At 46.9% G+C, this 23,429-nt stretch overlaps 3 protein-coding genes across 3 annotated transcripts; 1 reads left to right on the top strand and 2 right to left on the bottom strand.

The window, feature by feature from the left end:
* Positions 1 to 110: 110 nt before the first annotated feature.
* ddx54 (DEAD (Asp-Glu-Ala-Asp) box polypeptide 54) lies at positions 111 to 13,328 on the bottom strand. Its single transcript, XM_015366094.2, has 20 exons — positions 13,032 to 13,328; positions 12,532 to 12,658; positions 11,631 to 11,701; positions 11,038 to 11,226; positions 10,432 to 10,481; positions 10,177 to 10,218; positions 9,567 to 9,662; positions 9,117 to 9,238; positions 8,526 to 8,587; positions 7,855 to 7,986; positions 7,348 to 7,558; positions 6,777 to 6,908; positions 6,115 to 6,336; positions 5,836 to 5,909; positions 4,636 to 4,824; positions 3,928 to 4,073; positions 3,290 to 3,403; positions 2,745 to 2,852; positions 1,258 to 1,352; positions 111 to 671 (listed from the first exon to the last, which is right to left on the bottom strand). The coding sequence occupies exons 1-20, from the start codon at positions 13,161 to 13,163 to the stop codon at positions 430 to 432; spliced, it is 2,556 nt and encodes an 851-aa protein (XP_015221580.2). The 5' UTR covers positions 13,164 to 13,328; the 3' UTR covers positions 111 to 429.
* A 914-nt stretch (positions 13,329 to 14,242) lies between these two features.
* On the top strand, positions 14,243 to 19,189 carry LOC107079740 (RBPJ-interacting and tubulin-associated protein 1). The gene is made up of 3 exons (XM_069182191.1): positions 14,243 to 14,290; positions 14,970 to 15,287; positions 15,746 to 19,189. Exons 2-3 carry the CDS (start codon positions 15,055 to 15,057, stop codon positions 16,185 to 16,187), a joined length of 675 nt encoding a protein of 224 aa, XP_069038292.1. The 5' UTR covers positions 14,243 to 14,290; positions 14,970 to 15,054; the 3' UTR covers positions 16,188 to 19,189.
* A 59-nt stretch (positions 19,190 to 19,248) lies between these two features.
* On the bottom strand, positions 19,249 to 23,334 carry iqcd (IQ motif containing D). The gene is made up of 5 exons (XM_006640470.3): positions 22,943 to 23,334; positions 21,807 to 22,557; positions 21,119 to 21,352; positions 20,536 to 20,607; positions 19,249 to 19,680 (listed from the first exon to the last, which is right to left on the bottom strand). The coding sequence occupies exons 2-5, from the start codon at positions 22,482 to 22,484 to the stop codon at positions 19,387 to 19,389; spliced, it is 1,278 nt and encodes a 425-aa protein (XP_006640533.3). The 5' UTR covers positions 22,485 to 22,557; positions 22,943 to 23,334; the 3' UTR covers positions 19,249 to 19,386.
* Positions 23,335 to 23,429: the final 95 nt, after the last annotated feature.

The raw sequence follows: 23,429 nt of genomic DNA, 5'->3' as shown, positions 1-23,429 counted from the left end.
GGTTCACACAGATGCCACTTCTTGTGTTGCGTTCAGTATTGCACACCCTGAACATTCCCTACTGCCTGCTGCCTGGTTGTGGCTGTCATAACTCAATTAATAGCAACATGGATCACCACACTTTTTTTATTCAGAAACAGAGAACTAGCATGGATCGGAGATGCAAATTCTCTAACGCACGTTTTGAAAATAATTGCTGGGCAAGCTTTTAAGAATGGTTATATCATGGGATATGTAGAGTCTTACTAGTCAAGCCACCAACAGTAGGCAGCTCAACTGCAGCTTTAGACATGAAAGCAGAGCCCTCTTCTCTGATCACCAAGAAGTCTGACCACAGCTCCATGTGCTTTCCAACGCAGTCCACATGTGGGAGCTGGACGCTCCCTCTGCCCTGGAGTCCAGCTGGGTGTGCCGTCTCATCTCCCCTCCTCAGAGCCTCTTCCTCAGCTTGCCTTTCCTGCTGGTTCCCCGGCCAAAGCCAGACCTTGCCACCTCCCCGACGTGCTGCCTGTTCTTCCTGCGGAGTTTCTTGAGCCCTCCGCTCTGCAGGAACTGCTGCTTCTCCCTCTTCTTGCGCTGCTTGAGGATCTGATCCCGGCTCTTCAGCTCGGAGCGCGGCCTGGGCCCAGGGCTGTGCTTCTGGGGCTGCAGACCTCTCCCGCCCTTCCTCCCTGTCAGCAGACATGAGCACAGGACCCGCGGTCAGAGCCGAACACAGGGCCCTTCAACAGCCACACCCTCCTTAACTGCTTAATTACTGGGAACCGAGTCTCAGAAAATTAGCTGAGGAAATTGTTAAAACAAGAGTCTCAGACTTCATGAATAATTCATGTGTCTGGGTGGTGGATGTGGCTGACTTAGAATAATTTCTGCCAATTAGATTGTCAAAATATTTGAAAGGTTTCTTAGCATTGCATGCTCGTGGTTCAGTACACAACGAGATTGTAGATTAATCTTTTCTGCAATAAATGTAAATGATCAATGCTTATACAGAGGCTGGAGGCACATGAATACAGAGGAAATGCCCTCTAGCCTGGGAGGCACAACTCACTAACTTAACTGGACAGTTTTTGGTCAATGGCCATAAACGACCTAAACGAAGCAAACCACCAAAGTAGCATTAGATAGGAAGATAAAATACTGTATAGTCCTTGTCCACCTACATCTGATCCATCCTAGGACAGATCCAAGAACCACAGGAAGACAGATTTCAAGAAGAATCCACTCTCCCGTTCCCTGCAACGGAGGAGACCTTACCTGTACTTGCTCTCCTTGCCCCACTGCCACCTCCTTCTCCCTCAGAATCAGATGCTCCATCCTCCATCTTGTACTTCTTCTTCCACTGCTCATAGCTGTGGGGCCAAAGGTCAAGGACACACGCCAAGGGAAAAGAGAGCTGCATCTACACCCCTGTTCCACGCCGTCTCGATGTTCCTCCAGGGCCGTACGTACATGGTATGGGGGTTTATCAGAAACCCCTGCCCTTCATTAGCAGATACTTATCTTGTCACTCCAGTGATTTAAGTTCTGCCACTGGGTGTGCCTCCCTGATGTCGAACACCTTCCTCGCTGCGTTTTCTTATTCTCACTTGTTTACTCTCCCGGACTCCCCGCTGCGACTTTGAGAACTGCACTTTCTCTTTTACTGACTGAGCATTCCTGTTCCACCGCCCCAGTGCAGGGCTGCCCGTCTCAGCTCAGCCTGTCAGCTGGCACTGTGCTCCGAACCCTGTGTGTGGGCTCACCCTGCAGCTCCACTGCTGCCCTCTACATGTACAGCATGGGAGAGTGCTGTCGGTGCTGCAGACATTCATATGCAGTAAAAAACAACAGATGGTACTGTTTCTCCACATAGCTCCACGACATTCTAGTAAGCAGTCACCAGTCATGGACAATACCCAAGCCACACAATGCCAGTCATAACACAGATCAGGCAGTTGCTGCAGGGGATAGCAATTTGGTTTTGTGCATCATGCAATGTTGAATGTAGATGCTGAAGCAGAATGTAATGGGGGAAAAAACCCATCTCACTACGACTCACTTCCACCATACTGACATGGTAATCTGTTACAAAGTAGTAGAACTGGATATTACCTTCATACAAATACATCTTTAAGTTGAAGGTTACAAAAAAATGCAACTAATTCTATCAAAATACAGAAGCCTACTAGTGCCACTTAAAAAAAAAATGTTTAAATGAGATAACTGTTTAAAAACAATATGCAATATAATCTCATTTCTGTGGTGCTAGTAGGCCTCTGTAAAAAGTCACTTTCAAACTTTTAAAGATTAACCTCCCATTAAAATATACCTGTCCAATTCATTCTAGAGTGCTCTTCTTCGGGTTTTCTCATGTTTCCATAGGAATGTTAGGTAAGTGTAAAAGTGGATAAAAATCCCTACTATGATCTGTACTTGAAAGACAAGACCAAGTAGCAGCGACAAGCAGCCTGAGAACAGTAAACATTTCTTTTTACACAAAGTGCTGAGAGCATCTGGAACCAGCTATCCAGCCGTGCTGTCTAAGCCAATACCCTGCTTTCAAGAAAAGCCAGGATGAGGTTCTCACATCAATTAGCTACTAGGAGCTGAAAGGGGCTGGACGAGACCCGTGTGGTCACGGATGGAAAGGAACTATGCAGCTCAGTCTCAGTGCAGACAGAACATACACAGGGTTACAGACAGAGGGGAAACTGGGACAGAGGCACAGGGGGCTCTCTCCCAGCCAGACTGAGGAAGGATACAGGTTTTTCTTGTAAGAGCTGCTGATCAGCTGGCCACTCTCTGTCCGAACTTTCTTCTTTTGGTCTTCTTTTCCTGTCTCCTGCACAAAGCGTTTCTTCTTCCTGTCCCTGGAGAGAGACACCGAGAGCTACCAACACGACACAGTTGGACCAGTGATGTCTGGATTCAGAACCACAAGCCACTGAGTGTTCTCCCTCATCAAGGCCTCAAGCAGAGTTCACAAGTGGTTTAACTTGTAGGTCAATCCTGCAGTTTCACAGGCTAGGCCATCATGTTTAAAGTTGCTGTTGAAAATAAATCAGCAACCATGTGACAAATATCCTTCCCACATAAATTTAGATGTGTTTAGCTTACAATGATCATTAGCTGAATGTTCAAAAATCATACTTAAATCAAGTCAAAATCTCAGAGGGCTATGAATCATTGACATTAAAATTGGTGACAAAGATTACAATGACAGCTAATTACTCCAAAATCAAGACAGAAAATGAACGGCCCTAGCAGTGATGGACACAATCTTCAGGAAGGCCCTCAGTATTCTTACCACTTCAGCATATTCTTGTGTTGGCTCATCTTGTCACCCTCGTCACCCATGAGGTCCAACACAGCCCCAGACGCCTGCTGCTCAAAAGTGCTGCCTTCCCCAACAAGACTGAGCCTGAGAACACAGCAACGGGCAGGAGAGACTCACACTCTGCACTGCTCAGTTTCAGACTTCTGACCATTTCTTTAAAGCCAGAGGACGTCTGTTAAATGAAAGATCATTGCAAGTATCTTATGCATCTTCTTTATGCAACTTTCACTATTCACTCAAAGTCAAGCAACACAAGACTGAAAATTGGATTAACATCACTACAATTTACTGCACTGCACTGTATATCATGTACTTAATTTACTGATACTTCTCGTTCTGAATTTTTGGTTTATAGCATGTCTTAATTTGGGACATTTATTCTCACTTTCAAAGGCTTGGCCCCAATTAGCAACAGGCAAGTTGACTGAGTGTCTGAAACAACACACTCTGCAAGTACCCAGGCGAGTAAACCATATCATTTTATTTTCAGTGCCCCTCTACATTAAACAAAAAAAAAAGTGACCGATTAGGAATGGAAACAAGCCGAAATGGACACTCCGACCACTTCAAGAGCAAGAAAAAAGGCCGTGACCTGAATCTGGTCCTACCCTCTCTCAGAGTCGAAGTCCTTGGGTCGATAGGGGATGTAAAACTCCTGGTCACAGAAGGTCTCCCTCTTCTTCTTCTTCTTCGGAGCCTCTGCCTCTCCCTGTGTCATCTTCCTCTTCCCACCCAGCACTGCAGAAAACACTCCCTGCAGACACCCAACACAACACTTGAGCACCTTTCTCTTCTTTCACCCAGAATCTGGAACCTCCTTTGTACTGTTCCACACCCACCTAACCAGCAGCACCACTGGTTCTAATCCCTGTGCCCAGCAAGAGGACCAGCAGACACACCCGCCTATTAGAGCATTCATCTTCCGACAACGTGAGGAAGAGGAGGAAACGGGAGTGAGGAGCTCAGGTCAGACTGCTGAGACTCGCGCATAAATCATCTCTGACGTCTGTGCGCGTCCCGTGTGGGCTTGTTCAAGAGATCTCCTGCACCCGGAGTGAGCCCAGGTGCTCCTCGTATCCAGGAGAACTGGATGGGCAGAACCCTGGTCCCCAAGGTAGCAGACAGGTAACGTCTCTGGCAAGACAATCCTCCATAGGTAAAAATGAGTAATAAACTCTATGGGACTTGGTAACGGAAATCTCTGATAATCTGACACGATAAACGTTAAGATAAAACCCCAGACGAAGGTGTACGTTGTCACAAAGCTTTTCTAACTAAAACAGCTCTGGCCCGCAGGGGGCGCCGAGGAGCCGTACCTGGATGTGCTCTTCGTCGCTCTCGGCCTGCAGGGCGGCGCCGGCGGCAGGCTGGCTCGCCGGGCCCTCGGCCGCCTTGTCCTCTCGCGCCCGCAGGAAGCTGCCCACCCGCCCCGCGTCGCGGCGCCGCTTCGCCCGCATCACCTCGCTGGCCGCCGTCCTGCTGCTCGAGTTGATCTCGAAGATGGTCTGGAAGACAGCGGTGTCCCCGTGAGCTCCCGAGCGGCGCCCCAGGGCCCAGCTGGGGCCCAGCCCAAAGCCCTGGCAGCCAGCTGTGGTGCGCGCTCAAGCCGGAGGCACCGGCGGCCCCCGTTACACATGGGGGATCAGGACCAGAAGGCCGCGCTGTAGGGCGACACGAGGCGTCGGGAGACATTCTTCCCCTCCAGAACAGGGTGAAAATGGAGGGTTTGCGCCCGTAGGAGCGGAAACGTTGCCCCTGCACTTTAAAGCGGGAGGTTTTTCCCCCATGAGAGTTAGTGGAATAAAGTCGGGACTGAGTGTTTTTCTTCTAGCTAAACAAAAAGTATAAACATTTAAATGTACCTATAAGCCATAAAAAGGAATAAACACAGATGGATAGCATCCAACTCCTTTGGAATTATGGTCTTGTCGAAACCAACAAAGTCATTCGCCACAGCTTTTGGCGAGATGACGTACAAGAGAGTAGGAATTTGCCCACAAAAGAGTAGGAATAAGTAGGACCACTGTAAGTTTGTTTCACTGGTAAGTATACAAACACAGTACATGTACATGTCTTATGTTGATTGACCAATCATTTTTAAGATTACAATTACAATTTTAAGCATTTTAAGGGATATTTGAAATAAACTTAACCAAACGCTCACTTATATGACCTTGCCTTTAAAAGTGGACAGATTGTGCCCGATTGTCCTTCTCATGTTCTTGACAGTACCTGATCTGCTCTAGGCAAAGAAAAATGTGATCAAACTCGTCATCTCTTAGGTGCACCTCCAGCTACGCAACAAAACCTCATCTAAAAGAAAATTCACTTAGTCGACAAACGGAAATTTGTACGTTATGTTCATGATAACTTGACAAAGTTAGAGTGGGGAAACGTATATCAGGGATGCCCTGTAATGCGCTGAAGAGCTACAGAAATAAGTGGCAAAATACAGCGAAGGACCACTGTGTAAGAGCAAAGTGTGAACCAGAGAATCAGGCGGCTGAGGAGCTTACAGCCTTCGATTTGTAGTTTTTGACGCCGTCCACCATCTTCAATCTGTCCAGCTCCTCGCCCCCCAGTGCAGATCCTACGTGTGGAAGCGCACAGAGAGCATGTTACACACTGCAGGGAGAGGGCAACCAGCAGGAGGGAAGGAAAGGGGGAAACAAGGGCATACGTTAGGAGAGAGAGGGAAGAGGAAGAGAGAGACAAGTGAGGGAGGGCAGACAGCAGGGAAAGGAAGGACAGAGCAGCGGCAGTAGACACAGAGAGGAGCGAAAGGCAGAACTGACCCAGCAGCGGATGGACAGCCAGGCTGGACAAATCCACACCCTTGGCCCTCTTGATGGACTCCGCCGAGGGGCTGGGCCGGGACCGCAGGTACTGTTTGTATGCGTTCTCCGCCACGCGGCGCAGGTTCTGGAGGTCCTGCGAGTTCTGATGCGCAGCGATCAGCAGAGCTTCCTCGTCATCCAACACACTTTGGGGCACACGGCCAAACACCCCATCTACATCTGGAAACGGGCAGAAAGAGTGACACACAGCTCTGTCTCAAAGGCAGGGAACTGTCTACCATGGCAAGGAAAAAGACTTTTGAGATGGGGATGTCAAAAGTATAGAGACTTTCTATTTAGAAGTCCAAATCACTTAATGCTAAACAACAAAGCTTTTAATACATTGCAAACAAATGCACCTAACATATCTAACATCTTAAAAATTCTTCAAGTTAACCGTAAGGATGGACCCTTGATCTTGTTGATTTAAATGTATAAGTTAAGCAACCAGTAGCTCCAAATGTCTATAGCAATGTCATAACAAGCTTTAAATACCTAGTACTGGCTACTGGCAATATAAGATGCCGCTCGTTTTCAAACCTGAGACGGATGAGGCAGTGCAGTCTTACTGTGCTCCTTTTGGATTTAACCAGGATGTGTGCAGAGGAGAGGCAGCGTACCTTGGGGCAGGCCAGCTGTGGCAAACTGAAGGGGGCGGCCCAGGAAGAGATGGAGATCAAACATGAAGGGCACCTCGTCAGGGCAGACCAGGCTGTACGCCGTTCCAGTCCTGCCAGCACGAGCCACACGACCTGCGATACGCAGCCACAGAAACACGAAGACACAACAGCTTTGTTACACCATTTCTTCTAGAGTTTTTAGCAAAGGTGTCCAGCTATATATTGTAATTCTGGACTGGCACTGACTTAGTACAGGGACTCCCATCAAATCCACTGTCCACTGCGATGCTCTGAAGACAGATATTTACATTTCTGTAAATCATTCAAAACTGGAGCTTCAAGCACAGAATGCTGTACATTTGCAAAACAAAGAATATGCAAACAAAATAAGACAAGAGTACAGATTTCAGTCTAAGACACGTCAATCACCTGCATCACTGAATAGCAGTGTGAGCAGCTAAGTACATCAGTGCAGTTTAAGACCCCACTGAGAGATGGACATTGCTGGCAGACTCTGTGATCAAAGAGGCCACACTGTCTCCCCCGCCCAGTCAGCACAGTGCACGCGTACCAACTCTGTGCAGGAAGAGCTTGGCCTTGGAGGGAAAGTTGTAGTTGACGACATTGTCCAGCAGGGGGATATCGATACCACGAGCCGCCACGTCAGTCACCAGCATCACCATGCACTTCCTGTGGACGAAACGGCCGATGTTGATCTTGCGCGCAGTCTGGTCCAGGGCACTGTAGATGTAGGAGCAGTCCACCCCCTCCGACGATAAAACCTGAGAAACAGAACATCTTAATTACATTTACTATTTGATCAAGTCTTAATTCTAGTATATTTAAGGATTACCTTTAATTGCACACTGCAGGGTAATAAAGATATGAGATAAGGAATTCAAGTTCCTTTCATTACAGGGGATCGTTTTCTGAAAACTCACACCTTTCTTTTCCACTCAACAACAAACCCTGGTCCTCTCCGGACTCACTGCTCCCACTGGCCCACCAATGAAAATGCTGTCCTACGACGCACAGAGTGAGACTGCTTGCGGCCGCATGGCCCTTGGTCACAGCTCACCTCCTTCAAATACTCCACGTGGTGCTTGGTGGCCGCGAAGACCACAGTCTGCTCCTGGGGCTTCACCACGCTCCTCAGCAGGTGCAGCAGCAGCGCCGGCTTGTCGTCCTGCCGCAGCTGGAAGAAGGCCAGCTGGGGAGAGAGTCGAGGAAGCTCAGTTAGAGGAGCTGGGCTGCCTCTCTCTGGCCTATGGTATTCATCGTGAACGTACAGGACAGGACACGACACATCTTCACTGTCACCGGACCAATGCTCAGCAAACAGGGCGCAGCCCACTGCAATCGCCCAGAAGGCTGCTCTGATTACCCAGCTATCAAACGTTATGACATCCTAACTCAGGCTGGATGCAGTCTAAAACACCACAGGTGACTGTTTAGGATAGGGCACTATTCAGGCCCTAACTGACGAGAAAGGGTACTTACCAAATAAAGCTGCTGTCAATGTGTTGTTCATTTATGCATTAAAATCTTCATCCGAATCAACATGCATCAGTAACTCTACAGTGCACAATGTGATAAACTACAGACCTTCAAGTAATTCTGATCTTTATCGGCGTGACTCTCAGTTCCGCAGGAAAATTATTACAACGACTGGCCAATTGTAACGCGAGTCCGGTACGTGACAAGAGGCTTGTCAGTGCTGTACTCCCGTCCACAGAGCTCCACCCTTACCTTCAGCTGATCACTCAGCTTGGTGTCCACGTCCAGGCGGATCAGCACTGGTTCTGTTAGCCCTGGAAAACATGTCAGAAAAAAAGGTTAAACATGTCTTGCAGAAGAAAACAAAACAGAGTTTCAGCCATCTTTTTCATTTGAATCTTTTATCCCCATTCAAATCAGATCTTCTTGATCGTCTGCTCCTGTAAACAATCTCCCAGACTGAATTAAGAAGCTTCAATGAGCCTGTTGGCAGCTAGTCCGAATCATCAAGGCTGTTCAGATGATCTTCAATAATTAGGCTTTTCAACATAGTTTTTCAAAGAATTCTTTTTGTGAAAAGAAATGGGTTAAGAAAACTATTCCTGCACAACACTCAGGAGTCCAGCTGTGAAGCAGCAGGATCCCTCTTCAAACTCAGGATGCTGCAATTCCACGAAGGGAAGAAACGTTCCTGAAGTTCTGCTTGTTGCCTAGGACGGCACAACGACAGCTCGGGATTTTGAAACGTGGGTCAACGCGAAGAGCAAGACAGGCCCTTACTGGGGAGAAAGAGGCGGGCAGATAGACCCAACCCTGAAGGACGGGGGGCGGTCGATTTCTTACCGGCCCGGGCGAACTCCACCAGCAGCTTGGGCAGCGTGGCAGAGAAGAGCAGCGTCTGCCGGGCCTCTGGGAGCCGGCGGATAATCTCCTGCAGCTGCTCAGCAAAGCCCATCTCAAACAGCCTGGAGAGACAGAGGCAGGGCCCACCTTTAAAAGGACTGTCTGCAGGACACGCACTGTCAAACCGCTTACGCAGAGAAAAGACTAAGTCAGGATCCACACACCAACTATATATTCCAATAAACCCAAACAAGGGCACACAGAAACCCCAAAATAAAACTGGGTACATACTCGTATAGTTTACCCAGCATGAGCCCTGCCTCCACAATGAGAGACAAGATGAGCAGTAGAGGCATCAGTGTAAAACCAGATGCGTCCCACTGACCACAGCTCTGAAACAAGAGATCAAGCAGCTCAAAGGCAACGGCTGCACCCGGCCACACCGCTCACCTGTCGGCCTCGTCGAACACCACGTACTCCACACCCCGGAGCTTGAGGTTCATCTCCACAGCCACGTGCATCAGGCGTCCCGGCGTGCCGATGATGCTGAGGAAACAGACAGGGGCCGGAGCTCGGTGACTGCTGCCAGAGAGTCAGTTCTGACACGTGCTCCTTGAGCAAACCTGTGCTGTGGACCAGTACTAGAGTGACAACACACGTCTGAATTCGCCTCAGCTAGGGACACACTTAAACATGTTTGCTTTATATACAAGATAAAAAATGCCAATGCCTTACATAATGCCAGTCTGGGGCTAATGTTTGTTTTTTTAAGCAATACAATGAGAAAAAAAGCAAACTGCACAACTACTGCTATAGGAAGCTATTGTCATTTGAACTCCAAACAGCCATGTTCAAGGTTTGTTAAGTAGGAACTCCTTCAAAAGCATTAGTGACAAAATCAGCCGTTGTACAAGGTCACTGAACGTGAACCACAAGGCTCCAAATGCCAGAGCTGTACATTGCAACATGCTTACAAAAAGAAAGCTGTGAGGATGGAACTGTGAGATGATCAATATGGAACAGGAGGGTCTCTGCTTTAAAGATCTGATACACAACTTACATATCTGGGTTCTCGTGTAGGGCCGCAAACTGATCATCCATTCTGAAACAGACACAGCTCTTTCATTATCATGTCAACGGGTAATATTCCATTCAGAACACACACTGCAACTGTCATTTTAATACGCAATCATTTCTGTGCGTTTTACAGATTCTTCACTTTGTGAACCACAATATTACAATTATTAATTTGCTCACTGCTCTTCATAGCATGAGCAAACACAAGGCCAAGCCACTGCAGAAGGCTCACACTCACCTGTCTCCTCCAAGGATCAACGCAGTTTTAAGGCCAGTGAACTTCCCAAGCTGAAAGACGACAACACAAAATTACACCAGTCATCTGATCTTTACATTAACATTTTCAACTTGCTACAACTCTGTATAAAGAGGGTTTGTGCATTTCTTCAGAGTAGACACCTGCCACAAACTAACCTTCTCACTCCTTTTAAGGCATTTACACTGTAGTTAACACTTGCTATATACATGCATGTGATCTCGTGTCCCTGGATCCATCAAGCTGATCTTGACCTTAACGTTTTCTCTTCCTCACCTGTATGTTTTTTTTAGCTGTAAAACGGTTGCTACTTTTAAGAGTGTGATCAACAAAGTTACCATGTTGTGACACAGAAAAATGTTCTATCTCACCCATCAGTCTTTAGAGAGCCTTTTACATGATAAGCAACATCTCAAATTGCGTTACAGCCACTTGACAACATGACAGAGCAATACAAACGTGGCCGACAGCAGATTCGCCGAGAAGGGGGTTGCAGGGCAGATGATGTGGTTGTTCTCTGCGGATCTCTGACTGACTGACACGCCTGGGCGCCCAGGCCACCGTGCTGGGAGAGGACAGCTGTCCTACCTCCTTGGTGAACTTCAGCGTCTGCAGCGCCAGCTCCCGGGTGGGCGACAGGATGAGGGCGCGGGCGCCGGTCTGGGCCTGGGGAGCCTTCAGCCGCTCAAACAGGGGGATGAGGAAGGCCGCAGTCTTGCCACTGCCCGTCCTCGCCATGGCAACCACATCCCTGCCTTCGAGAATCAGTGGAATTGTCTACGGAGAGGGCAAGCAGGACAGAAAACGATGCCATGTTTTTCAAATGACACTTTTTGGACACCACTTATCAGTAACATTTTATGATCATAACATTGCGGAATACATGCATAATGCTACCAGCTCCCCGAAGAAGTATTATCCCTCAGTTTATTTAAGCTTCCTGCCTTTCAATCAGTTAAGATGTTTTGAGAATGTATTCAGTTAAATTCTAAGGATGACAGTTAATTAAGAGTTACTCCCTTTTCCTGACCCTGTTTAGTACCCTTTTTCTGGGTAAAATCAGTAAAGTTTAATGAAACGTGACTGTTAAAAACACTAACCTAAAGCAAGCACTGATACAGAGGTTCAAGACACGCAGTGTCCAGATGGACAGAAACCAGATAGCACCGCAGATCACTTACTTTTCTCTGGATGGGGGTGGGAACCTTGTAGCCTTTCTTCATCACCCCCTTAAACACGGGGTAGCTCAGGCCTAGAAAATACAAGCACAAAAATAAACCAGTCTAAAACCAAAACTATATGTCCTGTTACATCAGTGTCATCCAGTTTTCTTACCGAGATACTTATATGAACACTGAACTGAATCTGAAGTTTGCAATTTAAAGCTGATCATTACAAATACCTGATTAAGTAAGCCACTACATTTTTCATTAACCACCCATGACTCCTTTGTCCAAGAATAATCATGACTATCAGACCATATCATCCACAACAAGGGTCCCAAAAGAGTCAAGTGTCCTTAATGTTGTGATTTATCCAAGCCTTTAGCAATTTTAATTTATTCAAGTATGGAAATCAGTTGTTCGTAACTGTATGAAATCAGGTCTGCGGGACTGGGGCTCTCCACGCACGAGGTTCAGTCATCAGGACCAGACATGTCCGATTAGGATCAGGTAATCCTGACACTGTAACTGCACTGTACACATCTCAGACAGAATTAAAAAAACATCATGGAGTTCAATATCCTCCTGTCCTGTACTTTTAGTCACAATAAACCTTAAAGAGTGCAACATCCCACGAAGACATCCAGAATATTACATCCAGCACTGTCTGAACACAACCTTCCAGAGCTCCATTATATTATCTGGCTGACAGTCACATCCAAGCAGCTTATATCTGCACACATTTATACCCGTGGGTCTTTACTAAACCAATCCAAGTGAAGCACCTTGCTCAAGAGCACAACAGCAGTGTCTCACCTGGGAACCCACAACCTCCCAGTTACCCGTCCAGAGCCCTGACCACAGCTCCACCCCGAGTTAGCAGTGTAATGATTAAAGAAGAGCTGCTCTGGTCGCTTACCCATCGACTGGAAGCCTCCAGATTTCTTTTTCTTCTTGTTCTGAGCCCGAACAAGCTCCCTCGTGTCGGGCTCCACGTCCGACAGGCAGTCAGAAGGAGCTGGGAAGCGTGGTAGTTTCTTACCCACCTGAGAGAGAACAGGGCAAACACAAAGGTGGTGACAAGGTATCTGACGGTTGTACACATTACAGTACTGGCATTCGAGCAGTTTCACATCGTGCACATAGACATATCTCAGTCACTTCGGTGTATTGGAAGTTTTACGTTTTTAAACAGATAATGTTTCACGTACAATTGTCCACTCTGACTCAGTGTTGCGCTGATTGTACAGTAGTACGCTGACCAGATACCTCGTTTCAACAAGAATACTGCTACCCAGATTGTATGCGATTAAGAGTACATTCTCCTGGTTCACTAAACCACCCCATGTCACTAACCGCCGTAGACAGCGTGTACCCCTTTCACTGTGCGTCCCCTTGGGATTTTTTGCGGAATTTAACCTTTTTGGTCGCCGTGTCATCGCAGCTGGCTTCGGCAGCGAGCTCGAAATCGCCTCCGTCCGAGTCCGCATCGGGCTCCCGGTGCGCGGCATGGCGCTTCTTCCTGGTGAACCTCTTCTTCCTCTGCGCCATTGCTGCAGCGCCTCTCAAGCTGTACCAAGACCTGTCTCCCTGGCGTAGCTACAGCTAACGTTTTAACACATAAACCAGAGCGTTTTCAGGGCTAGCAGCCAGGAACTCAAGCGGCTCGTCTCTCGCAGGAGGCAGCCATGTTGGCCCACGTGTGTCGGAGCAGCGCGCTGCTGCAGCCGGACCAATGCACCTCAGAGGGGTGTGCAAACCACATGCCAGTCTAGGGATTTTGAAAATGTAGCTTAAATAATTAAATAGAGTTAGTAGTTTTATTTAAAGTATAGAAATTAAATTATTCTTTAAATATTTTAGTTTTTGGACAATATCCTTTATTTTATGACATACTAATATTTCCATGTCCCCTCTTTGCAACTATGGTAAAGTTCAGCTGGGTTGTACCACAAAGTAAGAGTTGGAGAATTCGAGAGTCAATGTTGCTTGTTTAAGTTATATTAAGAGTAAGAATTTTATCAAATAAACTAAATAATATTAAGTTATTTCGACGTTGTTTGTTTTAAAACTGTGAATTGGTGCGTTTTATTATGATATAAGGGTTGAGCTTTTGGCAAAACAATATTGTTGGTTTTCCCAGAAGTGACCGTAATATATCGAAAAGCGACGCAATTCAAGCGAGTTGAATGGCTAGTTTATGAGACTAAATTGGGTATCTGCAAACACAAGAAAGTAAATAAATATTTGTAACTAGTCGCTTCAACGAGATTACCTTACTTAACTAAGCAGAGATCGCATGACCAAAGGCGTCAAAGTAAATTAAACTTTCTTTACATGTCTATTGGTAGGATTAGAAATACAAACAAAAGTGGCACACGTTTAAAAAAACTTCAAAACCAAAGTGCAAATTCTAAGACAATCCAAACGTTTTGTGGTGAATGCAGGACTGTAAAACTAGCAGCCAGATCAAACTGCATATGAAAGTCGGTTCACTGGTTTACTTCACGCTACTACATGAATTATATGGGCATGCTTGAGCCGGGGCGCTCGTTAGGTTTATGTTCAAGGATGATTGCTCCTAACACAAATATCGAGGCGCACATGGATGAAGTTATACGGTGCGTGCAATCATTGCTAAGTGATAGGTGCTGCCAAACATCCAGCTCAGCCTCTCGGTACGACCACCCAGGGCAGGCGAGGGTGAGGAAGGGCTTTCGCGCTGATCTCCTGGATCGACAGCGTATCTTCTGTTCTTGCGTTTGCCTTTCGGTTTGCACAGGGGTACGAGGTCGAAGAGCCTTGTCAGTCTTGTACTCCGGGCGAATTCAACGGAGCTCGTTTTTGTGCATAAATATTCGGTAGCGAATGTGTAAACAAAATAATTATATTAAAACAGTCCCGGCGAATCGGCGTGCGATTGCGGTAGCTGCCTTAATAATATTGTAACGAATACGCCCCTGCGCATAACTGGGATGTTGGCCGCTCGGCAGGCAAGACCCCTGTTGAGCGACGCCGGACACCCGGGTTCGAGCCCAGGCGGCGAGGGCACAAGCCCGAGACCCCGAATCCCTTACAATACTGAACTCGCTATTTCCCACAGGAGTGTATGAAAAGGGAGCTCCCAATTCTGGCGAATGCGTCCTGAAAAACAACTTCCCTGCACAGATCCCTATCTAAGCATAAAGGAGTGAAGTGTTCAAAGGGCTAGGGCTCTATGAAGGTTTACTTCTAGGCCGTGTCGTAAATTAATAGCAGCTCTGCCTGTTCGGCTAAAGGAGCAAAGTTTTTCCGAGCTTGTTACCAGTAACAGAAATGTTTTCCATATTGTTTTTCTGATCACTCTGTGTCTTTAAGGTATAGGTGTGTGGTGACCGCGTGCACGAGCACGGGCGCGGTCTGTCTGCCGCGGGACGTGCTGTCCGGCCCACTCGTGTCCCAGATGGCCGCGGAGCTGGCGGTGAGAGGGGTGCAGGCCTTCAGGGCGCCCAGCAGGGCCGGGCGCGGATGCAGGGGGCAGGGGGAGGCAGGCAGGACGTCGTTCCGAAGGGAGGGGGTCATGGCCTCTCGCCCGCGGGTCCCTGCGTCCACTGGGTCGGTCAAGGCAGACGATCCTGCTCCCCGGCCCAAGCCTGGCCGCTCCACTGCAGCCCACGGAAGGAGGACCAGGTACAGGTCAGTGTCTGTCTACAGAACTGTGGTGTAAGAACGAGCTGGCGGCCAATCTCAGCAGCTCCAGTTCTAGCTCATTATAGTCATAATAACTGCTTACACTTCTATAGCGCATCTCTGGACACTCATCTCAAAGCGCTTTACAGGTCACGAGGATCCCCTCCATCACCAGTGTGCAGCCCCACCTGGATGATGCGACGGCAGCCATAGTGCGCCAGTACACTCCCCACACACCAGCTGTCAGTGTAAAAGAGGCAGTGATATTGATAACTCCGTCACCAAGGACGTGATGAATACTCTGAGTTTTGCCATGTTCAATTCAAGAATCCATTAACAGCAGAAGAAGTATAATTATATAAGTATAATTGGTTGTTTCAAAGTGAATGAAGAAAGCATTGTAGCTGTATGAAGATCCATTACTACATTCAATAAAACCTGTCTTTCTGTATTCCTTATTACAGACTGAAGAGCCACCTGCCTTCCTACTGTGATGAGTCTCTCTTTGGACCTCCAGCTCAGACGCCAACATGGGAGCCTCCCTGGGCGGAGAAGAAAGAGGGCAGCAGGTCACAGCCCCTGCTCTGGACCCCCAGCACCTTCAGCACCTGCTGTGCACAGGCTCCCCACGTGACATCAGCCCACCCTCCCCTGAGCAGCACAGAGCTCGCACCTTATCAGGGAAAGACAGACTTCTGGAGGAGGCCAGAGAGCGAAGAGGAGGTGGGGGATACAGATTGGAGACCCCAAAAGGATGTAGGGCTCATGAGAAAGACAAAATCCGCATGTGCTGGGCTGGGAGCTACAGATAAAGGCAAAAGCGCCCATTTGGCCAGTCTGTGTTTGCCTCATAGGAGGCCCAAGACCACAGCATCCATTAAGGCCAAACCCCCCTGGAAGTATTAAGCTACTGAAAAACCAGTTGGGACTTATTCCCCTTTACATTTGACAAAGGGGCTTATTATGTGTAGAGTGTATAGATCAATGGAATTGTGGACAACTAATGTTTTGTAAATGGCAAAATAATTTATAGATTCACACTTAAACCCATTTTAACAAGCGTTCACTGCATTCTTTCGTGGTCACACACTTCTGCACACTTTATGGTGTTAAAGCATTGAGAGGAAGCTCTCTCACAGTGCCATTGTAAACTGCAGTGCCCTCCAGATTCATTCGTGAGTCACAGCATCATCATAGCTGAAGCCAGAGAGATCTTCACAGACTGCAGACAGATGATCATGGGGCTCCAGATGTTGGGGGATGGCTATAACAGAATCCACAAACAGCTGCATTAACCCCTTTCCTCTGTGGTGTCCAGTATTAGACATGTAAGGCTACTGGTATAGTGGTCACCCTGTCTGGAAGAGGACACAAGTGTATCTTGCCACCATGGGCAGTGAAGAGGTTTGGGACAAAGGTACAGTAACACCTGGATACCCAATACACACTGGCTTCTTCAGGATACATAGTGTCGAAAACTACCATGTGAAGCTGCCAGCATGAATGTAGTATTCACAGCTGGGCTGGAAGAAAGAAGTGAATGACAAAAAGACAATTTGAATGACAGTTGAAACAAATGTCTTGTGGTCAGATGAAATTAAACTTGAGCTTTTTGGCTCATCTGCGTTATGTCTGGTGTAAAACTGGACGAAGCTGGTGTTGAGAAAACACTCGTGACCACTCTTATGTTCAAGGAGTCCTGGAGCCCTAGACAAGACAGGGGAAATGGACTCCAACACAGACCTGGACATACTGGCCTGACACCTGACTCTTCTGCCAGGAGTACTCATGTGTGGCCAAAACTGGACATTCCAGCATGACAGCGATCCAGAGCACACATCCAGATTGAAAAAGAAAGGTTAATCACACAGAACAGACACTGTCGCCTGCCCATCCCGATCTCCAGAGCTCAATCCAGCTGAAGCTCCGTGATTCCGATTCAGGATGGCAGCTCAGTGAGGGAAACCAAAGGGTCTGAAGGGGTGTGAGCAAGTCTGCATGAAGGACTGGTCATACAGTGGTCCTGTGAAGTGCCAGGACCTCAGAGCTCACTGCAGGAGGTCTCATCACTATAATTCCTGCCAGAGGATTAACAGAACACAGACTACAGAATACATGACACTCCGATTCTGGATGTGGTGGTTGTAAAAAAGTGAAAAATGCACAAGAATAGTTAGAAATGGCAGGAGTAATAACCATACCACCATGCAGCTCATGGGCTTCATTGTTTTAAATTCTCATAAATCTTAAAAAGGAATTAGAAAGGGCTCTCAAATGTGTTCCAGATATTTTCTAACGTGCCTTGTTTCTCTCCTCTAGCATTTCCTATCCCAGTGGATGGGCTGTGGCCTTGGGATTGCACTGTGCTGGGATCTTTTTACCAACTGTAGAAGTTTATTATAGCAGTAAATTTATTAAGAGTAAAGGGATCCAGAATACAGCTCTCCTGTATTCAGCTCCTTTGAGAAGATTTTATTTTAAAACGTTTTTTATTACTATGAAAATATAATTAATATAATATAAATGATTCCAGAGATTATCTTGCATTTTCCATGTATAAACATTATGTATAAAAGGACCAAGAAGGGTCTTAATATATTAGGAAAACTTATATTTCTTAAATAAACAAGGAATTCTATTTTAGGATGGGGTCTTTTCTTGAGTTGCAAATTAGTTACATATTTAAATGGTTCAACAAAAGAATAACAAGAAGACATAATTTATGCCCATAGCATAACCAAAGCATTAAATTAACTGAGCAGCTTTAAATTAGCTACTGTAAATATTTCTGTTACTTGGAGACTCTTCCTGTGTGAGAGTCTTATTTATTTGGACAGCAATGGAAACACGTTTCACATAGAAAAGAACAGAGCTGGACAAATAAATGCGAAGGTTGTTTACTCTGTGGATTCTGAACCTGCTCTTACTCAGCGTGTCTTAACTTCACTTTGCAAGGACTGCCTTTTATTCCCCCATTCACGCAGCTTTCATTATTGAGGCCAGTTTTCCCAGAATAATTAGAGCAGCCTAATTGTAAACTTTTATAGGCTACAGCAATGTCTGGGGGGTATAGGACTGCAGTGCTGTCATGTGAGTTTCCATAAATGTCCTGCAGACTGAGGATCACTTAGGCACCATTGTGGACATCTACCATATAATATAGCTGTTTGTTTCATGCAATCACCAAACCTGTAGTATAGCTATATAAAATATATAGATATTTTTTCTCTGAATAAAGTGATTGGGTGTCACATTATTTCTAAAATGTATCTCTCTTTTGACATCCCAAAACACAGAATGAAACATTAGACACTTCAGGTGGGGAGCTGCGTCAGGATGCGTAGGCTGCATAGGTACAAGTAATAGGTTTATTCCATGCTGAAAAGAGAAGAAAGAAAACAACGTTTCTGCTGTCACCCAGTGACCCCCGAAGAAGGCTCCACAGCTGAAATGTGTTTTCTTTCTTCTCTTTTCAGCAGGGAATTAGACATTTAATATCTAAATAGAAGAAAATATTCCTTGATTCATTTCAGAAACTGGATGAAGATTCCAGCTATTAAATCTGTTAAAATATTACTAAATAATGTATACTGTATTGCCACGATTGATGATATATTTTATGGGTTCATAAACTACTAATACAGCTTTATATTCGAGATTAAATTTAGGATAGTTTCTTATTTTAAATGACAGTGGCCTCCAGGAAACAGTGACAGGACAAATGCAGATTGCAGTGAAACCTCAAATAAATTGTGAATAACAATTAAGAATGTATGTGCCAGACCTTCTTAAGTGTTGTAAACTCCAGTAAAAATACTTGAAAAAGCAAAAGCTCTCATGCATGTAAGGGTAAACGTGTATGCTTTAAAGACATAGGATTATACAATAAAATACTAAAACACACCCTAGCAATGTTATGATCTCTGTGTTTAAAGCAAAATACAATCAATAAAGAGCAATTTCTTCATGTTTCTTAGGTTTTCCAAGCTGTGATAAACCTTTTATTAAGTGTTGTAATGAAGTTTATTTGTTGTCCCACTGTGATAATATCTCATCCTAACACAGCGGAAGCTGCAGGGTGTTTTTCTAGGAGGGAGGCGAGAGTTCAGCTCTTGCCCTTCTTGCCTTTGCCCTTCTTGCCCTTTTTGCCCTTCTTGCCCTTCTTCTTGCTCTTCATCAGCTTGCGCACCTTGTAGCCCCTCCAGAAGGCCTGGACGAGGATGGCGGCGCGGGTCATGAGGGCCAGCTGCCGCTCCTCCTCCTCCCTCCTCTCCCGGGCCAGGCGGCGCTCCTCCATGATCTGGCTGTACTCCTGCTCCAGCACGGCAAAGTGCTCCTCCAGCTCCTTCAGCTCCTCCTTCTCCTCGGCATAGACGGCAGACAGCTCCTCCAGCTCTGTCTGACAAACGGCAAAGCCACCACTGACAAGCTCACAGTACCTCGCGGCCCCACGCTGCCTCGTCCCTCTCCGGCTACGCGCGACACAGACACCGCTTTGTTCATTGTGAAAGGAATGTTTCCAAATTCACAGAGAGCCCCAAGAAATTTGGACATTACAGCTAAACCCAGCGTAAACAGGAACGAGTGTTTATTACTCTCATGAAAACCACAGTTAAACTGATACTGATTCTTGCATTTTCTCCTAGTGATAGCCTCTCACTTAACAGAATTACAGTACTAACTTTGTCCCTGAGAAAACAAAATGTTACAGACGAACACAATTATTATTTTAATTCCGGTGTGGAGCTTTGTCGGCGTGCGTTCACTGTAAAGGAACAAGTATAGTATAACTCCATACTATGTGTTCCTTATTTTTATTTGTTGTTATAAAAGGTAGTGTACTGCACAGCTTGAAAAAGATATTTTTTTCCACATATAGACCAGACGTATCCCAATTTAGAGGAACACAAGGGGACAGTGAAGTCATGCCAAAACTAGGACTCACAATCTCTGGATTTTCAGGTGAAATGTTTCAACAATGCCCCAAAACCCTTTACAGTCCCTTTCTGTCGTCTTAGAACAGCCAATAGCACCGACCTGTCCCATGACAGAAAGCCAGCCTTATTCTAGAATAATTCACCCTTGTTCGGAAGGCTGCTGTGTGGCTCGGGGCTGGGAGTTTGTGTGAGATATTTGTGTGAGTGACTGAATTCTAATTCAGATATATTTTCTATTCTATTGATATCTGGGAATGAGCAGTTCTCGCCATAATCATGTGCATGACTATGGATGAAGGGAAAAAACTTTTCTCTACCTGCTTTTCACCCATGTCCACATCATATTTCTGGATCCAGTTCTCAATCTCTGTCTCCACTTTGTACTTCCTCTGTAGAGAAGCAGGTTATACTTGAGAAAATGAAATAGTTGCAGGGCACCAGTTTCTAAAACTTTACATCATAGAACTATTTTTTCTGAAAATGCAACATTCACTGTTTAGCATTATGGCCACCACTACAGACCCTCCATCTGAGGAAAGAATAACATTTGCTCATATACAACCATAATGGTATTGTGATTAAAAGGACATCTGTTTCAAGAGGAAACCTATGCAAACATGAAGAGAGCACACAGGCAGACAGCACAGCCGGGCCAGGATTGAACCCAGGGCTCCTTCGCTGCTACTGCACCACCGTGTTGCTCTCAAAAGATCTTCCAAGCCTCAAAAAATCTCTACTTGGCAAACATTCTAAGCAGAAATAACAAAATAACTAAATATACTGACTGAAATCTGGCATGAAATGAAGCCGCAGGCAATTGAGATTATTTTTGTATTAGTACTGTAATTCGGTTCAAACTGGAGGATGGGCTCAGGTCCCTGGAACTGAAAAGAAACGCACCTTCCTCAGCGCCAGCTCGCTCTCGCGGTTCTCGGCTATCAGGCCGCAGAGCCGCCCGCGCAGCTGCCCCATCTCCTGCTGCATGCGCCCGCAGCGGCTCTCCGAGGCCTTGTGGTCGGACTGCGTCTGCTTGTCCGCTTCCTGCCGGGTTCGCTTCAGGAAGTCCTCCGAGATCTTCTCCATCTGGTGGAGGGAGCCCTTCAGCTTGCGGATGACCTCATTCTTCTTGGAAATCTAAGCAAGGAGACAGGGTGGCTGGTGTCGCGACTGGAAACGTTCTCTGGGGAAATCTTCACAGCACCATAACAAACACAGCACAGAATTTCCACACCACACTGACCACAGGAAACTGAAAATACCAGCCCTTCCAGGCTTGGGTTGGCGGTATGAATAAAGTATCAATAAAGTATCTATCTATCTATGAACACTTATGCACACTGAGTGTCTGGACAGAACACTGTATATATGAACATATGTACAATATATGTGTGCAGGCTAGATACAGAGGCTGCCATCACGGCACATCATTTCTGTCTTTCCAACTCCATGGGAGTTAACACCGCCATGAGGAACACTTTGGACTTGAAATAAGTCAATGCAGCCCTGCATTCTGGTTATGCTCTTAAAAGGACGTAGGGACAGCACCTGGACTGTCAATCTCCTAACGCATAACGGGCCCCTTGCCTACCTCAGCATCCCTGTCCCGGGCGGCCGCAGCCACCTCCCTCTCAAGGGTGGAGATGAGCCCCACGTTGTTCTGGTGCCGGAGAGACACCTCCTGGATGTACCGGCTCCTCTCTCGCTCCTCCGCGGGGCCGGTCAGGAGCTTCTCAAAGAGCAGGCTGCGCAGCTCCGTCAGCCCCCATGCCAAACCCCACGCCAGTCCCGGAGCCCCCCCGCCCGCGCCCGCCTGCCCTCTCAGATTGTGGGTGGCACTGGGGTGTGCCCGCAGGTGCCTCAGGACGCTGCGGAGGGAGCTGCGGAGAGCCTGCTCCAGGCCCGGGAGCCGGGGGTCTTCGTTCTCGCCCCCCAGCCCCTGACGCTGGCTCCTCTCCCGCAGGGCGGCCAGCATCTGCCCCAGCCGCTCGTGCTCCCGCAGGGCCCCCGCGAGTTCGGCCCCCAGCCCCACCGACAGCCGCTCCAGGCCGGACAGGACCGTGGGCAGCAGGGCCACCAGCTCCACCTTCGCGATGCACTCGTCCAGAACGCCCGCGACCCGCTGCGTCTCCAGGGAGCTCAGCTTCTTGCGGGCCGGGTCCAGGATCTTGAGAGACTCCCTGGCGCCGCTCGCGCGGGGCTGAGGGCTGGGACTGGCGGCCTGTCGGCAGCCACCCCCCACCGGCAGCACAGCCACTTCCATGGCCATGAGCCGTCGGTCTCCAGGCTCCTCTGCTCCTCAGCAGACACCGCTCAGCTACAGCACAAGGTCCTGGGGTCACCTGGAGACAGAACGACACGTGAAGGAATCAGGAGGAGCAGTTTTTCTTCACGTTTTTCTTCCTGAGAACTTCCTGAGAACTTAACTGAAAGTTATTTACAGTTCAGCAGAGAAAACGTGTTTAGGAGATTACATGATTTTTAATAATATTACACTGACGCCTCTAATTAACTTTGCAGTTTTACTGTTAATAGCTAAATACACAATCAACACAATGAACTGTAATATATTATTTTCCTTTTTTAGACCATGAAGTTTTATTTTAAAAAGTCCAGTGCAACATAGAATACAGCTACGAATAACGGACCAAACACATAACACAAACACATGTTTCTTAATAAATGTATGCATAATTAAAAAATAGACTGGTGCTATATCTCACCTACCTCAATGGGAACTTGTTTCTGCTTGCAGTTTATCTGCGTTGCTAGGAAACCGCAATGCAGGCGGCGCTTTGACAGCCAATCAGCGCTTGAACTGCAGCATCGTGACCGGAAGCAATCCCTGTACGTTATTGGGAATGTAGTTTGAATGGTTTTAGTTTCTCACGGCCTTTCCAAAAAAAACATTGACCCTAGTGTTAAAGCGCAGTTTTTATATACATTTCTAACTGCTTTATAATGAATTATACCAGACGACGTTGCTTCGGCATTTAAACTTTAGACGCAAGCTATGCTTAATGCATGTGACTTCCAGAACGGCTTAACTGAGAGCTAAAGACCTTATTTTCTTATACGCGACGTAAAGACAATTGTAAAAAAAACGAGTCAGAGATGTGCGCGTCACGTGCCATTTTCTCATCCCCACGTACGAGTCGAGGCGCTTCTGATTGACAGGTTGGTTCTCCACTCACAGGGCAGAACCGGACTCAGA

This window comes from Lepisosteus oculatus, chromosome 22 (genome assembly GCF_040954835.1).
Source record: "Lepisosteus oculatus isolate fLepOcu1 chromosome 22, fLepOcu1.hap2, whole genome shotgun sequence".
Taxonomy (NCBI): domain Eukaryota; kingdom Metazoa; phylum Chordata; class Actinopteri; order Semionotiformes; family Lepisosteidae; genus Lepisosteus; species Lepisosteus oculatus.
Note: the sequence above shows the minus strand (reverse complement) of the source record. Positions and strands in the feature narration are given on the sequence as shown.